Source organism: Staurois parvus, unplaced genomic scaffold, assembly GCF_062004578.1.
Source record: "Staurois parvus isolate SC_StPar_1 unplaced genomic scaffold, SC_StPar_1.0 ptg001642l, whole genome shotgun sequence".
Classification (NCBI taxonomy): Eukaryota; Metazoa; Chordata; class Amphibia; order Anura; family Ranidae; genus Staurois; species Staurois parvus.
In genome coordinates, this window is record NW_028319438.1 from 2,809,059 (window position 1) to 2,825,000 (window position 15,942).

A 15,942-nucleotide genomic window follows, 5' to 3' on the forward strand; every position below is an offset into this window, starting at 1 on the left:
GACCTTGTTGGACTTTGCATTCTATTGGCTATTAATCTGGGTAGGCCTCATGTTTGCTGCTATTATGCACCACATATAGCACATTATGACAGACTCACTTGTCATAATGTGCCCTCCAACGCTGAGCTGTCACCTGCCCTGTGAGTCCCAGGCACTTCATCTTCGCCTGATCTTCCTTCCAAGTTCCGTCTGTTCAACCGCTTGAATGGCTGGGCTGTGATGACGTTACTCCCATGCATACGCATCTATCTATCTATCCATTCAGTCGTATCCAACCCTTGGCGATTGCATGGACCGCCACTTGTAAGCGACTTTTTCCATGAATTCTCTTAGCAATTATTTTACAGGGTAGGTTGCCAGGTCTTTCCCCAACCCCTACCATCCAGTAGATCCTACATGACCAGGGATGAAACTAGGACAATTTATACAGGAGCCATTTAACCTACCAGCATGTCTTGGGAGTGTGGGAGGAAACCAGAGTACCCGGAGTAAACCCACGCAAGCACAGGGAGAACATGCAAACTCCATGCAGGAGGCGCCATGGTTGGGAATCGACCCCATGACCCATTTAGTGCACGACAAACATGCTAACCACTAAGCCACTGTGCCGCCCATGCATACGCATAGGAGTCACATCATCATGGCACCCCGCAGGTTTCGGAAATGTACGTAGAGCTGGACATGCCTTGCATACTGTGGTCAGTCATTACATGTATTGGCCACAGAGTATTGTAATATTAGTCCTTCTGGAAATAGAAGGAAATTGACTCCTTTAATTTAAGACACTATAAAAGTTTTTTTGATGTTGTTTACTATAGTCAGAAATGATGTACTAGTGCAAGATTCTTCTAGTTTTTCTGCACAACCATAGAATGTTCTGATGTTCTGTCATGGAGAAAAAATTTTGAAGCTAATCATGATGCTAATGGATGTAGTAGTAGTAGTAGTAGTAGTATTATTTCTGTAAAATGTAACAATTACCTCTACTGGGATCCAGTGCTGGTTCTCCTCACCGGTATGCAACAACTTTCACTTCCAGGTTTGACAAGGAACAGTAGCACTGCGGCCAGTCGGAATACAGCTCTCATGATTGGTACTGTGGCCAATTAGAAGACAGGTCTCCTAAGCGGCACTGCCTAAAATTGCTAATTTCCTCTATTGCATGTTGTTGTCTACTTAAATAACAAACTAATATTCTCCCAGACCTCTTCATACATAGATGTTCACTCTTGTAATGCCTTCGTGAAAATGAACTCTTAAAATAGGTTTTCAGTGAAGCCTGGGAAAGTTATTCCCGTTCCCAACTGGCCCCTGTCTAACAGTGTCAAAACTACACAGTGGATTTGTAAACTATTACCAGCAGTTTATCAGCTACTGCTCCTATTACTGTTCTCATCTGGAAAGATGCTCACCCTAAGCACTGGCCCTCTGACACATTTAAAACCTTCTTTGAAGCAACTCTTCTTCTCCAGCACTGCCCTAGTGAGACTGGACATCAAAAACCTGCATTCAGGTTGATGTGTCATTTGCGGGAGTCAGTGCCATCCTTTTTTTTTCCTCAGAGGGGATAGGTGCCCTGCACCCTCTTTTCTAACAAACATATCCGTAGCAGAGAATTATTATATTAGGAACTGAGAAATGCTTGCTGTTAAATTGGCCTTTGAGGAGTGGTGATGTCTCCTTTAAGGATCACCTCATTGAATAACCATTTACATGGACCATGAATATCTCCAGTACTTACAAACTTCCCACCATCTAAGTCCTCAACAAGCCTATTAGTCCTTGTTTTTCTATTGGTTTAACTTCATGATCATGTCCTGGTCAACCAACTGTGGAACTGTAGAAGACTATGTAAAAGCTTGTGTGATTGTGTGCCCAAACCAAATCTGACCTATGCATCTGCATGTCCTCTACTTCTGCTACCCATTCCTAAAGAACTTGGCACCACCTTTCTATAGACTTTATTACTGTATTTCCTCCTTTCGATGGTTGTACCTAGGTACCAGGTGCTCAACAGGTGGGAAGTCTCAGTAAAGGATAGGGATGGGGGATTTCTCTTGGGATCCAGCACGCCACTGGTCTGACCTGGAGTGTCAGTACCGCAGACAATCAGGGGGTAGCTCTTCTGATAAGCACATTCAATTTTGAAGTGATTATTAGGTGTTCGAGCAACACATTGCTATGCTTCAGATGCAGCAGTATTTACCTATAGCCATATACCTGCCTCCAGACTCTGGGTATCCCAGTGACTCCAGTGGATTCAGTGACTCCAAGTGCACTCTCAGTCCACATATCATCAAAATGTTCCAATGATTCACGTGTACCCAGAGACTCTAGTGCACCCCAGGCCACATGCCATTTGGTGACTTCAATGTCTCAGTGACTCCAAGTGCGCTCCCAGTTTACACGTACCTCCTGAGCTCCTCCTGTACACCTCCGTGACAGCCATATGTCTACATGACCTCTGAAATACATCTAGACAGTCCCTCTCTCAGAGGATATGCACCGCTGTCCAGGCAATAAAGAGTTTTCATTTAAAGTGGATCTTCAGGTATCTGTAAAAAGGTTCCTTGCATTTCCCTTACCCCTGCACTGCAAAGGTTAAATGCTTGTTTTGTCTAGGGGGTAGAAATAAGTGCAATAATTATCTTACTTCTCAATCCCTTGGCAGCCAGTGCTCTTCTCTACTCTATGACACTCTTAAAATGTGGACACGCGCTTGAAATTCCCATGCGTCAGGACCAAGAAGCTAGTGGAGATCAATAGAGTAGCTGTGCCTACAACAGTGATTTCCAGCTTGCAGGAGCATTGACCATAGTATATACATAGTTACATTGGTCCAAGCTAGACCAGTGAAACTATGCATAAAATATCCATATCTGACATTCATCTTTAAAGCGGTTGTAAAGATAATGGTTTTCTTTTTTTTTTACCTTAATGCATTCTCTGCATTAAGATCAAAATCTTTCAATAGCATCCTAATGCTATGAGACTGATGAAAAACATGTTTGATTAAAAATTTGGTGTCTATGACAGTTCTCTTTCCGAAAAAAATTAAATTAACCAATAATTATGACTAATGCTGAGGAAAGAAAGGCTTCACAAATTCCTCTGCAGAAGGGGCAATTTCATTTCATTTCTGATCAGTGGCAGCAAGGTTAGTTAAACTGTTTCTAAAACCAAGAAACAAAAGGTAATATATTGCAGCTTACCAGTGATGGCTGCAATCGTTTTTTTATGTTTTTTCCTTTTATTTTCACTGGATGATTTTCATTAACATATGCTCTTTCCCGCTGTACTGTATCTATGGAGTGGAATTATTGTCACCTGCAGACAGGAACTATGTTAGGACAACAGAACACGTCCCTTTCTCCTCATCTCCATTAGGCCCCTTTCACTTGACTGTTCTGATCAGGTCCACGTGCTGGTTTTTCAGGAGGACCTGATCGGACGGTCCATTCCCCCCTATGGATTGGGAGGTGTTAAAGGACTTGTGTCTGCTTTCTCTGATCCAGTCCATTAAAAACAAGTGGAAGGCAGTTCATCCTCCTCCATGTAGGTGGACTGGTTTGGACGTAGTTGAGTGGCCACTCATAGAGCATCAGTGGACAGATGTTCTGCTGATCAAAACAAAGTCCACCCCATGTGAAAGGGTCCTAACATAGACAGGAGCTGCACTAGTTCACAGAAGTAAAATGGGCCAGGCTGATAGCACTGCTTAGAATTTTAGTGTAGAAGAGGCAATGTGTTGTCAGGTCACTACGGGAAGTTAAATCAGTCATAGATGGTTCAAATCTTCTGCAGGAACCGGCCTTATATTCAAGCCATCTATAAGCATGCTGATTGTACCTAAATCAGTTGTTTTATGACTTGGGTACAACCAGCCTGTTGGATTTTACATGTGATTATTGCCAGCCACTAGCAATAATCACAGTGTTCTCCTGGAGGGGATGGCTCTGTGCCTCTCCATTGGGAGAACACAATAGCTTTGTAGGAGGGATTCTCCCATCAACACAGTCCGTGTTGCAGGAAACAACATGACCACAGGTTGCAGGGAAGAAAATGGTTTAAGTCCTCCATCAAAATGATATCATGAACGCCTTGCCTTAGGAGCCCACTGGATCATATCATGTACGCCTTGCCTTAGGAGCCCACTGGATCATATCATGTACGCCTTGCTTTAGGAGCCCACTGGATCATATCATGTACGCCTTGCCTTAGGAGCCTACTGGATCATATCATGTATGCCTTGCTTTAGGAGCCTACTGGATCATATCATGTACGCCTTGCCTTAGGAGCCCACTGGATCATATCATGTACCCCTTGCCTTAGGAGCCCACTGGATCATATCATGTATGCCTTGCTTTAGGAGCCCACTGGATCATATCATGTATGCCTTGCTTTAGGAGCCTACTGGATCATATCATGTACGCCTTGCCTTAGGAGCCCACTGCATCATATCATGTACGCCTTGCTTTAGGAGCCCACTGGATCATATCATGTATGCCTTGCCTTAGGAGCCCACTGGATCATATCATGTACGCCTTGCCTTAGGAGCCCACTGGATCATATCATGTACGCCTTGCCTTAGGAGCCCACTGGATCATATCATGTACGCCTTGCCTTAGGAGCTCACTGGATCATATCATGTACGCCTTGCCTTAGGAGCCCACTGGATCATATCATGTACGCCTTGCCTTAGGAGCTCACTGGATCATATCATGTACGCCTTGCCTTAGGAGCTCACTGGATCATATCATGTACGCCTTGCCTTAGGAGCCTACTGGATCATATCATGTATGCCTTGCCTTAGGAGCTCACTGGATCTTTGGAAGATCACAAGTCATTTTTTGCATTTATCACAAAGATATAACAAATGACTTTCAATGATATATTTAGAAAACCAAAAGAAACTAAATAAAAGAAGTTCCTTGTTAGGGTTTACACACACATTAACTGGCATGACACCACCATAGTCAGTACCATTTAGTATATGGCCCCATGTACACGGGATGTTTCTGAACGATGGAAACTGACTGCTGGAAAACGTAGGTTAAAAAAGTCTGTTTAGCCGAGTTTGCATAAGGCGTTTATGAGCGTTTGCGTTTAGAAGCGTTTTTTAAAGCTAATCACAGGAGAACCTCCCAAATGCCCAGAATGCACTGAAAAGTGGTAAACTATTAACTGTTTCAGACTGTTTCAGAGAAATACACACAGTAGAAGCAGAGACAGCAGTATGTGTTGAGATAATTAGGTGTGAGTTGCTCATTAACATTTCTTTGTTTCCAAGGGTGGGAAAGGTGTCTGGTGGAGGGAGTCATTAAGGTCACCTGGCAGGGGGTCTTCATGAGGAATTTGAGGTGTGAATGGTCATTAACATATCTTTTGTTTCCAAGGGTGGGAAAGGTGTCTGGTGGAGGGAGTCATTAAGGTCACCTGGCAGGGGGTCTTCATGAGGAATTTGAGGTGTGAATGGTCATTAACATATCTTTTGTTTCCAAGGGTGGAAGAGGTCTGAGGTGTGAATTGCTCATTACAATGTGTGACAAGCTTGGTATGAACATCCTGTGTTCCGTGTTTTCTCCATCTGAGCACCTTGAAAATGATTTGCGTGCATTTTTCATGATGAAAAAAGACTCTGGACAGCATCGGGAACTGGAAGAGTTAAAAAAAAAATTCAAACACAAACGCTTATAAATGCGTTTACAAGCGTTTTGCGTTTCAAATGCTGATAAAATCGACATCTGAAAGCAAGTTTGTTGCGTTAAGAAAAACTACTGTAAACTCAAATGCCTGTAAACGACTGTAAACGACGATGTGTACATGGACACATAGGAAAACATTAGGGAGAGGTCAGGGGCTGCTGAAAAAAACGCTGAACAGCTCCTAAACGTGCGTTTATCAGCTGCAGTGTACATGAGCCCTAACTAGAAGAACAACTGACGTAACCAGTGTCTGTGAGCAAAATAATGACCACCTAGAGAAAAGGAACATATTCATAAACCTACTACATGCTACACAACACCAGTGGAAGCAGGAATGATTATACCTGGCTGATATACAAATATATCTGATACAATTGACTTTTTTAGGGTGATCATACTTACCAGCATCTATGCAGTTTTTTGCTGTTCTGAGTACTTTCTCCACCTCTTTGTAATTATTTGCATATTGATCGGTGACAGGCTCACTTTTATTGAATGGAATTCTCATGATCACGTCATGAATGACGACAATAGCAGGGGCAGCATTTCTATTAGACACAAACCAAACAGTACACATTGAAAGTCAATGTCACCAAATGCACAATGATACAATTCCAATAGGAATCCCCTTATGTACTACTCATTCACCTTTCCAAGCGCTCCATCTCCGCCACCCCCTCTGCCAATCCCTCCACTGGCTTCCGATTGCGCAATGGATCAAATTCAAAATCCTAACACTGACGTACAAAGCTGTCCACCATACTGCCCCGAACTACATCACTGACCTAATATCCAAGTACCGCCCAGCACACACACTCCGCTCCTCACAAGACCTTCTTCTCTCTAGTTCCCTGGTCTCCTCCTCCCATGCCCGCCTCCAGGACTTCTCCAGGGTGTCACCCATCCTCTGGAACTCCCTGCCCCAACCCATCAGATTATCACCTACTTTCCTCTTATTTAGGCGCACCCTGAAAACCCATCTCTTCAGGGAAGCCTACCCCACCCCCTGCTAACCTGCCGACCTCCTTAACTCTTCCTACCACTCCATCCCCCACAGCTATCTCCTCCTGTACCACCATCCCCTCCCTCCTAGATTGTAAGCTCCAAAGAGCAGGGCCCTCGATCCCCTCATGTTTTGCATTGTATTGTTGTTGTTCTGTCACGTTTTGTCTCCTTTTGTAATGTACAGCGCTGAGCGAACTATCGGCGCTTTATAAATACTGTATAATAATAATAATACTGTAAGGGACGTCTTTATAAAATGGGGGCTTTGCTGGATATTATTCAAGGTTAAAAAATGAATCACCTATAGAAAGCAAATTCACCGCCAACATTTACCCGTAAATTCAGATGACTGAATCACATTTGGATGCAGTTTTCTAACTTTTTTTATTTATTGAATTATTTAGAATTTTTTGGGAAAGTTACATCACCCCTGTTTGAACCTTTCAAATGGGAAGTCGTTGGTTCCACAAATGATCCTCCATTTTTTCCATTTTGCATTATTTGAAGACCTGCTTACATCAACACATTTGCTGCACGGCCCACATTCCATAACCACTTGCCTGCCGGTACTTTCACCCCCTTCCTGCCCGGGCCAAGTTTCAGCTTTTAGTGGTGTCGCACTTTGAATGACAATTGCGCGGCCATGCAACCTTGTACCCATATGATTTTCTTTTCTTTTTTTTGAGACAAACAGAGCTTTCTTTTGGTGGTATTTAATCACTACTGGGGTATTTATTTTTTGCTAAACAAATGAAAAAAGACTGGAAACCCTTTGTCTTTATTTCTGTTATAAAATGTTGCAAATTGGTAATTTTTCTCCTTCACTGGTGTGCGTTGATAGGCTGCACTGATGGACACTGATGAGAAGGCACCAATGAAGCTGCACTGATATGTGGCACTGATGGGCACCGACTGGCGGCACTGATAGGTGCCACTAATGGGCACTGATAGGTGGCACTGATGGGCACTGATAGGAGGCACTGATGTCTTGGGAGCGCCCTGTGGGTGGGGCAAGGCGCGTTGATGTGTTTCCAGCTGGCCGTCCCGGTGTCCGACGTCGTTTCCGGTGAAGTGGAGCGCACGCTGGGCGGTACGTTCCAGGGGCCATCTTGCCTAGAGGAGGAAGCTGCTTGTGAGGTCTGTCATCCTGCTGGGTTACCTGGCTGTGGGGTCTTACTGGAAGATCTATGGAAAATCGTTATTACAACAATAAAATGCTGGTTGTTATCCTTATAGATGTGAGTGGTCTGGTTTGAAGGTTATTGGGATTGAAAGTCATAGCGGTATCACGCTATTTGTTTTTTTTTCTTCCTGAATTTTGGTCGGTGAGGGGAGAGAGTCGGTGAGGGGAGGAATCGGAGGAGGTTTTCTATGTTCTAGAGGAGGCAATATCTGGAGGCTAAAAAGGGGGTCCGGGAGCCCTTGGTAGTCCTGAGGGGCGTTATGCTCACCAAACATCTGGTGGGTGCGGTTCGTGTTGGTTTTGCACTGGTGGATGGTGGAAGGACTATTATTGGGCACTGAAGAAATTTATGAAAATATAAGCTTGTTTTTTAACACGGGACTTTTTTTTGGATATGTCACTGGACTTTTTTTGTTTTTTGTATGTGTCACAAAATATTTTGTTTTTTGACACTTATATATAAATTGTAATAATTTGCATTAATATTGCTTATAGGTTGGGTATTTTATAGATTGCTTTCTGGTGTGTTTTGCGCTGTTTTTGGTTGAAAAAAAGTTTTTTTGGTTTTGTACATATGCACAGCGGCATCTCACGTGGCTAAGTGTGTGGGGAAGGAGGTCGTGGGCGCTAAGGTCTCTTTTTTATCTTCTTGGCATTTGTTGATAAAAGAAAGTAAGGTCCCTTCTTCGACTGAATGGACTACATTTATTTCTCATATTGTGCCATCTCTGGCCTCACTTGTTGGCCTACATCCTATTTGATCCATATGGGTTATTCTCTTGATTCACTCTATACGTTATGAATTACTAACATTCAACCTAGAGAGAAAATAGCCTAGTAACATTGATTTAGTCCCTGTTCACACAAAACAGATGTATTTGCAGTTTCACAGGATGAATAGCTCTGCCAGTTTTTATAAATACAACCCTCTATGTCTCAGGAACACCTGCAGCAGGTCCTGTGTGAATGATGCCTGCAAACACTGTTTACATGCTTCATTCATAAATATATTAGTACAATGGTTTTTTTTTCAGTGCTTATGTGCAGATTAAAGACTTTTAATATTCACATACTGTCATCTCAAACTTACAATAAAACATTTTTTCATTAGTATACTGTACCAACTGCGGGTGTATCATGACATCATTCTGCTACTCCATTAGTAAGATCACTGTCACCCAGGCTATCTAGACTAAATGTTGAATTTTGCTTGTGTTATAAAAGTAGACTTACTGAACATTTGCAATCTTTATTCCTTGGAAGTAACCTGGAAGGATGCCTTTCTCCTGTACAGAGAGAGATAGAAAGAGACAGAGAGAAAAAGGGAGATAGACCGAGAGGAAGAGGGAGAGAGCGAGAGAAGGATAGAGATAGATCAAGAGAGAAAGAGAGAGATAGAGGGAGAGAGCGAGAGAAGGATAGAGATAGATCAAGAGAGAGAGAGAGAGAGAGAAGGAAAGATATAGATTAAAAGGGGGGAGAGAGAAGGAAAGAGATTGAGAGGGAGAGGGAGAAGGTGTGAGAAAGAGGGAGAGAAAGACGAAGAGAGAGAGAGAGAGAGATGGAGAGAGAGAGAGAGAGAAGGAAAGATATAGATTAAAAGGGAGAGAGAGCGAGAGAGAGAGCGAGAGAGAGAGAGAGAGAGAGAGAGAGAGAGAGAGAGAGAGAAGGAAAGATATAGATTAAAAGGGAGAGAGAGCGAGAGAGAGAGAGAGAGAGAGAGAGAGAGAGAGAAGGAAAGATATAGATTAAAAGGGAGAGAGAGCGAGAGAGCGAGAGAGAGAGAGAGAGAGAGGGGGGGGGGAAGATATAGATTAAAAGGGAGAGAGAGAGGGAGAGAGAGAGAGAGAGAGAGAGAGAGAGAGAGAGAGAGGGGGGGGGGAGGAAAGATATAGATTAAAAGGGGGGGGAGAGAGAGAGAGAGAGAGAGAGAAGGAGAGATATAGATTAAAAGGGGGAGAGAGAGAGAGAGAGAGAGAGAGAGAGAGAGAGAGAAGTAAAGATATAGATTAAAAGGGGGGAGAGAGAAGTAAAGAGATAGATTGAGAGGGAGAGGGAGAAGGTGTGAGAAAGAGGGAGAGAAAGACAAGGAGAGAGAGAGAGAGAGAGAGAGAGAGAGAGAGAGAGAGAGAGATTAAAAGGGGGGAGAGGGAGAGAGAGAGAGAAGGAAGGATATAGATTAAAAGGGAGAGAGAGAGAAGGAAAGAGATAGATTGAGAGGGAGAGGGAGAAGGTGTGAGAAAGAGGGAGAGAAAGACGGGGGGAGAGGGAGGGAGGGAGGGAGATAGGGAGGGAGGGAGGGAGAGGGAGGAGAAGAGAAAGAAAGGTGGGAGAGAGAGGAGAGAGGGGGGTGAGAGAGGGGGAGAGAGAGGAGAGAGGGGGTGAGAGAGGAGAGAGGGGGTGAGAGAGGGGGAGAGAGAGGAGAGAGGGGGTGAGAGAGGGGGAGAGAAAGACCAGTAGAAAGAGAGAGAGAGAGAGAAGGAGGGGAGAGAGAGAGAAGGTGTGAGAAGGAGAGAGTGATAAATATATATATATATATATATATAGAGAGAGAGAGAGAGAGAGAGAGAGGGGGGGAGAGAATGTGTGAGAATGAAGGAGAGAGAGAGAAAAAAAATCATCATACAAGAAACCTCTTATGCCGATATCATCCTGGAGTAGCACTTGTTTGGGATTAATTTTGTTGTAGTTTTTTTTTTAATTCTTTGACTTTGGGTATGGCTCATGCCTTTGTCTCCTGTATGCACTCTGTACTTCCCCCTGTCAGCACTAATATACAGTATTTCTGAAGCTTTAAAGGGACTCATTAATGATGTAGTGACTAGTATAACAGCATGCTGTTGCAAGACACAGAAATCTGACACACCTGGAAGTGTCAGATGCTGCAGATTCCAGCAGTGGGTGTGGCTCTGACACACAGGGAGTGTATTGTTTTTAACTGGTTACACAAAGATTTACATTTTAAGTAGGGATGAGCTGAGTTCAGATCTGAACTCTGTCCAAACACAGTCTGCTTGAAACCATGGGAAGCTGTCACATGGTTGCATTCCTGGCACCGAATAAGCTGTAGGCTGGACATTCCTCATCCCGAGCCCACAGGAAACTGTCACATGGTTGCATTCCTGGCACCGAATAAGCTGTAGGCTGGACATTCCTCATCCCCTACCCACAGGAAACTGTCACATGGTTGCAACCCCACCGCCCAAACAGCTGTAGGTGGTAGATTCCTCATCCCTAAACCACAGGAAGTTGTCATGATTGAATTCCTGTTGTCCAGTGAGCTTCAGATGGGAGATTCCTCACCCTAAAGCTATGGAAAGCTGTCATATGATTTCATTCTTTCCAATCAATGATCTGCGGTTGGCAAATTCTTTGTCCCGAATCCACAGGAACTGTCAGGACTCTATCCCCACTGCCCAATGAGCAGTGGGTGGGAGATTCCTCATCCTGTACCTGCCTTTAACAAAGGAACAGGGATGTATGTGACATCATTGACCTAGTATGGCCACATTTACTTACTTGGACAATGTCATTGTTCTAACATGACCATGTGGCCTTTTTTGAGTAGGTCAACAATGTCAAACCCACCCCCTCCCCTTTGGATATGCTGGCATCTCCTCTTTGCAGCTCATTGGCCCAGCAATACAGCTAAGTTCTGGGTTCGGATTGAATTGATCCCATGCTCATCCCTGATTATAAGCAGTAGGACAGAATCATTTTGTAGCACTGCAAAGCAGGGTCTACATATGTAACAAAGAAATATGGTCACCCTCATATACATATATAATGGTGAGCTATACATAGAAACATAGTTTTTTTTATATTAATACCCATTGATAATAGTATTTACAGAAAGCTTGTCTCTTTTGCACCTATACTGAATCCCTGAAAAGACTATTCCTTTTACATTTAGAGGAATGTTCAAGGTACGGTTTAGTCAGTATTACCTTTTCAGGTGTGAACGATTGGATTCTATGGTGTGATATTTACCAATGCTGTGAGTGTATTGTTTAACAACTCATGTGATGGAGAAGAGACATCATTCAGGTCAATTGTATATGGAACACCATTAACTGACAGCTCCACTCTAATTGCAGCATCAAGTGAGCTACCTAGAAGAGGGAAAAAGTATAGAAAAGGTAAGCATGTCATCCGCCTTATTCATCATCCCACAGGAAAACAGGTAACCCTGCTGGGGTGATGGAGACTCCCTTAAAGGATAAATCTTTTTATTCCCCATAGAGGTTAACTTCAAAGAATTCCAGGTATGGATATTTTTACATTGTTACATTGGACCAGCTTGGGCCAATGTGAGCCTGTATATATCATAACTGTGGGATGCCTCTAGAAGCTGGAAACCACTGTTTAGACACCGCTACTTCAGTGATCTCCACTAGTTCCTGGGCCCACACCACTCGGTTGCCCTGCTGCATTCTGAGTACAAGAGGTTGGGTGATTGACAACGGCACCATTCAGAAAATTCTTTACGTGGATGAGGTGGAGAGGTGGGGTGGGGACATCATTCTCTCTACCTCATCCAATCAGAGAATACTTTGCATTCCCTGAAGAAATGCAAAGCATTCTCTGATTGGTGCCCATGCCAAATGGCCAACATTCTGTGTTCAGAATTCAACAGGGCAGCCACTCAGCATGTGACCCAAAAGCCAGTGGAGAGCACAGGAGTGGCAGTGTCGGTGTACAGTGATTTCCAGCTTCTAGAAGGGTCTTGCAGGTATGGTATATACAAAGTTACATCAGTCCAAGCTGGTCCAATGCCATACCTGGAATTCTTCTTTAGGGCCTGTTCACAGCTGCACAATCCAGAAACATGCACAGAAAAATGCAGCAAAACGTGTATGACATTATTTCTTACAGGAATCCCAAATGCGGCTAGCAGACAAGCATCTTAGGGCTCATGTACACTGCAGCTGATAAACTGACTTTCAGGAGCCGTTCAGCGTTTTTTTCGGCAGTCCCTAAACTCTCCCTAATGTTTTCCATGTACACTATGACGTTTACAGTCATTTACAGGCAGTGGAGTTTACAGTTGTTTTTTTGAACGCATCAAACTTGCGTTCAGGAGTAGATTTTACCGGTGTTTCAAACGCCAAATGCTTGTAAATAAGTGTAAACGCTTATAAACGTAGTTAACCGTTTGCGTTTAGAAGCGATTTTTTAACTGTTCCATCTCCGGATGCTGTCCAGAGCCTTTTTCATCATCAGAAATGCATGCAAAGCGTTTTCCATGTATTCAAATGGACCCGGTACACCATCGCAGTCAGTGACAGGTTTTGTGTGAAGGAAAAAATGGTAGAATGTGCCGCATTATGCTCATGATGGGATCCATAGTGAATACAACCAGAAAAGACAGGTCATCTCAACACATACTGCTCTCTCTGCTTCTGCTCTCTACTTCTCTCAAAATGTCTGAAATAGTTAATTAGTTACTATTTTTCAGTGCATTCTGGGCATTTTGGAAGGTCTCCTGAGGTTATCTTTTAAAAATGCTTCTGAACGCAAACATGCATAAACACGGCTAAACGCGGTATGCAAAAGTGCATAAACTGACGTTTTTTAACCTAAGTTTTCCAGCAGTCAGTTTCCATCATTCAGAAGAGTTTTCCAAATGCCCTGTGTACATGAGCCCTAAAGGAATCCCAAATGCTGCTAGCAAACAAGCATCTTATCATATGACAAATTGCACACAAAATGCACCAATCACTGCCCAAAAAAAAGGTGCAAGAGCTACATTTGCGCATGTGTCATGTGTAGGGCAGCCTATTCAAGTTAATGGGATGTCATATGGTGTTGCAAGATAAATGCACATAAAAAGTGTGAAAACACATACATAAAGCAGGACACGCAGGTGTCAATAGGGCCTTAAAGCCTAAGGTTAGTCAAAGATCAGCAGGAAGGACAGTACCTGCATTAGGTGTACAGTGTCTGGTCTGCTAGTTGAAATCCAAAGCCCCCTGCTAATACCCCCCCATACCCCCCATCTGGCATATGAATGAAAGGTCAAACCAAAGTTTGGAGGATTTAATTCTGCTTTAACCACTGAACTAACTTCTAACATCAATTATCCCCTATTCTACTGCATTGTCACCTCATCCCGTATTGGGAGCCTCTGAACTGTTAACTGGCAGGTTCTATGCCAAAAGCTCGCACAGCCATGATCCCTTCGCTAGAAGGAACATTTTCCAACCATCCACATTAGTTTTTCTTATCACCAGGGTCAAAAAAAATTGTCTATTTGTTCCCATTGACCGGTTGAAAATTGAACTAACTTTCAAAACTGAACATTTTTGGACAAAACTCTGTATAAATGTAGGCATGCAACCCAACTTTCTGAGATGGCATAGATGGACATCATTAGCACAAAGTACGTAGGCAAGGGAAACACTCTCTGTCATGCCTCCAGATATGTGCAGCAAGAAGGATGAGTGCACAACAATTAATAGCTAAACCCACACATAATTACCCAAAATAACAATATCCATTAATTTAGGGGTTGTATAAGAATGTTAGGTCAGTCTATTACTATTGGCAGCTACATAGGGGTGTATTTATAAAAGATTTGCGGAGACTATTTTCTTTCCAGATCAAATGTTATTCATTCATAAAGGGTAGAGTGAATCAGGAAAACACTGCACTATGGACACTCAATGGAATTGATGATCCATGATTTGCCACGATCGTCAACTAAATCTAGTGCTCTATGCACTTTCCTAATTCACTGCGTTCCTTATGAATGAAAAACATTCAGCCTGGAGAGAAAATTGCTTAGTAGCCCTATTTGTCCCTATTCTCACAGAATGTATGTACATGCAGTTTCACAGGAAGGATAGCTCTGGATTATTTTTAGTGTATTTTTTTTGTTGAGGTCTAGAATATCGGGACAGTCCCTCCAAATCAGGGACAGTTGGGAGGTATGGTGTATGGCCAGCTTAAAATCTCTTTTGCCTCTTACTGATAGCCCCACTAGATTTGGATTGAGATTTGGTAGTCTTGGTACTGTGCTGTGCTCTGTTCTCTCTGCTGGAGAGGAAGCTGTACCTGAGAACTTGCAGTGCAATGATTATTATTATAATACAGGATTTATATAGCTCCAAAGTTTGCACAGCGCTTTACAATGTGAGGGGAAACTGTACAGTTACAATGCAATTGAGTACAGGAGGAATCAGAGGGCCCTGCTTGTTAGAGCTTACAATCTAAAAGGGGAGAGTCAAGTGATACAAGAGGTAATAACTGTGGGGGGATGAGCTTATTGAGAAAATACATGTATAGTGGTTAGGTGGAGGCAGGGTAGGTTTCTCTGAAGAGAAAAAGTTTCAGGGATCACCTAAAAGTGGACAGGGTAGGAGATAGCTGGAAAGATTGGGGTAGGGAATTCCATAGGATGGGAGAAGCTCGGGAGATGTCCTGCAGGCGAGCATGGGAGGAGGTGACAAGGGAACTAGAAAGCAAGAGGTCTTGGGAGGAAAGAAGAGTGCGATTTGGTTGGTATTTAGAGACCAGGTTGGTGATGTAGCTGAGGACCGAGTTGTTGATGGCTTTGCAAGTTGTTGTTAGTATTTTGAATTGAAGAGTGGAAGCCAGTGGAGGGATTGGCAAAGAGGGATGGCAGGCACTGAACGTTTGGTAAGGTGGATGAGCTTAGCAGCAGCATTTATGATGGACTGGAGGGGGGATAGCCTATGTAAAGGTAAGCCAATGAGGAGGAAGTTGCAGTAGTTGAGGCGAGAGATAATCTGTGAGTGAATTAGGAGCTTTATGGTGTTATTGGTTAGGAAGGGGCATACTTTGGAGGTGTTGCGGAGGTTGAGATGGCAAGGTTAGGAAAGTGATTGAATGTGGGGCAGAAAGGAGAGTTCACAGTCCAGGATTACACATAGCACCCTGGTATGTTGGGAATGGTTGATGGTTGTGACATTGATCTTGACAGAGAAATCAGGGGAAGGGGCACATGGGGGAGGAAATATTAGGAGCTTGGTTTTAGATAGATTGAGTTTGAGGAAGTGGTGTGACACCCAGACTGATATGTCGGTC

At 43.4% G+C, this 15,942-nt stretch overlaps 1 protein-coding gene across 1 annotated transcript in view; it reads right to left on the minus strand.

The window, feature by feature from the left end:
- LOC149434920 (mucin-17-like) overlaps nucleotides 1-15,942 on the minus strand; it is a 69,591-nt gene that overhangs the window by 41,317 nt on the left and 12,332 nt on the right. Inside the window, exons 4-6 of the mRNA XM_089663217.1 lie at nucleotides 11,884-12,005; nucleotides 9,127-9,179; nucleotides 6,108-6,253 (exon numbers count right to left, since the gene is read on the minus strand). Of these exons, the coding sequence (XP_089519343.1) occupies nucleotides 6,108-6,253; nucleotides 9,127-9,179; nucleotides 11,884-12,005 (321 nt within the window). The remainder of the gene's footprint in view (nucleotides 1-6,107; nucleotides 6,254-9,126; nucleotides 9,180-11,883; nucleotides 12,006-15,942) is intronic.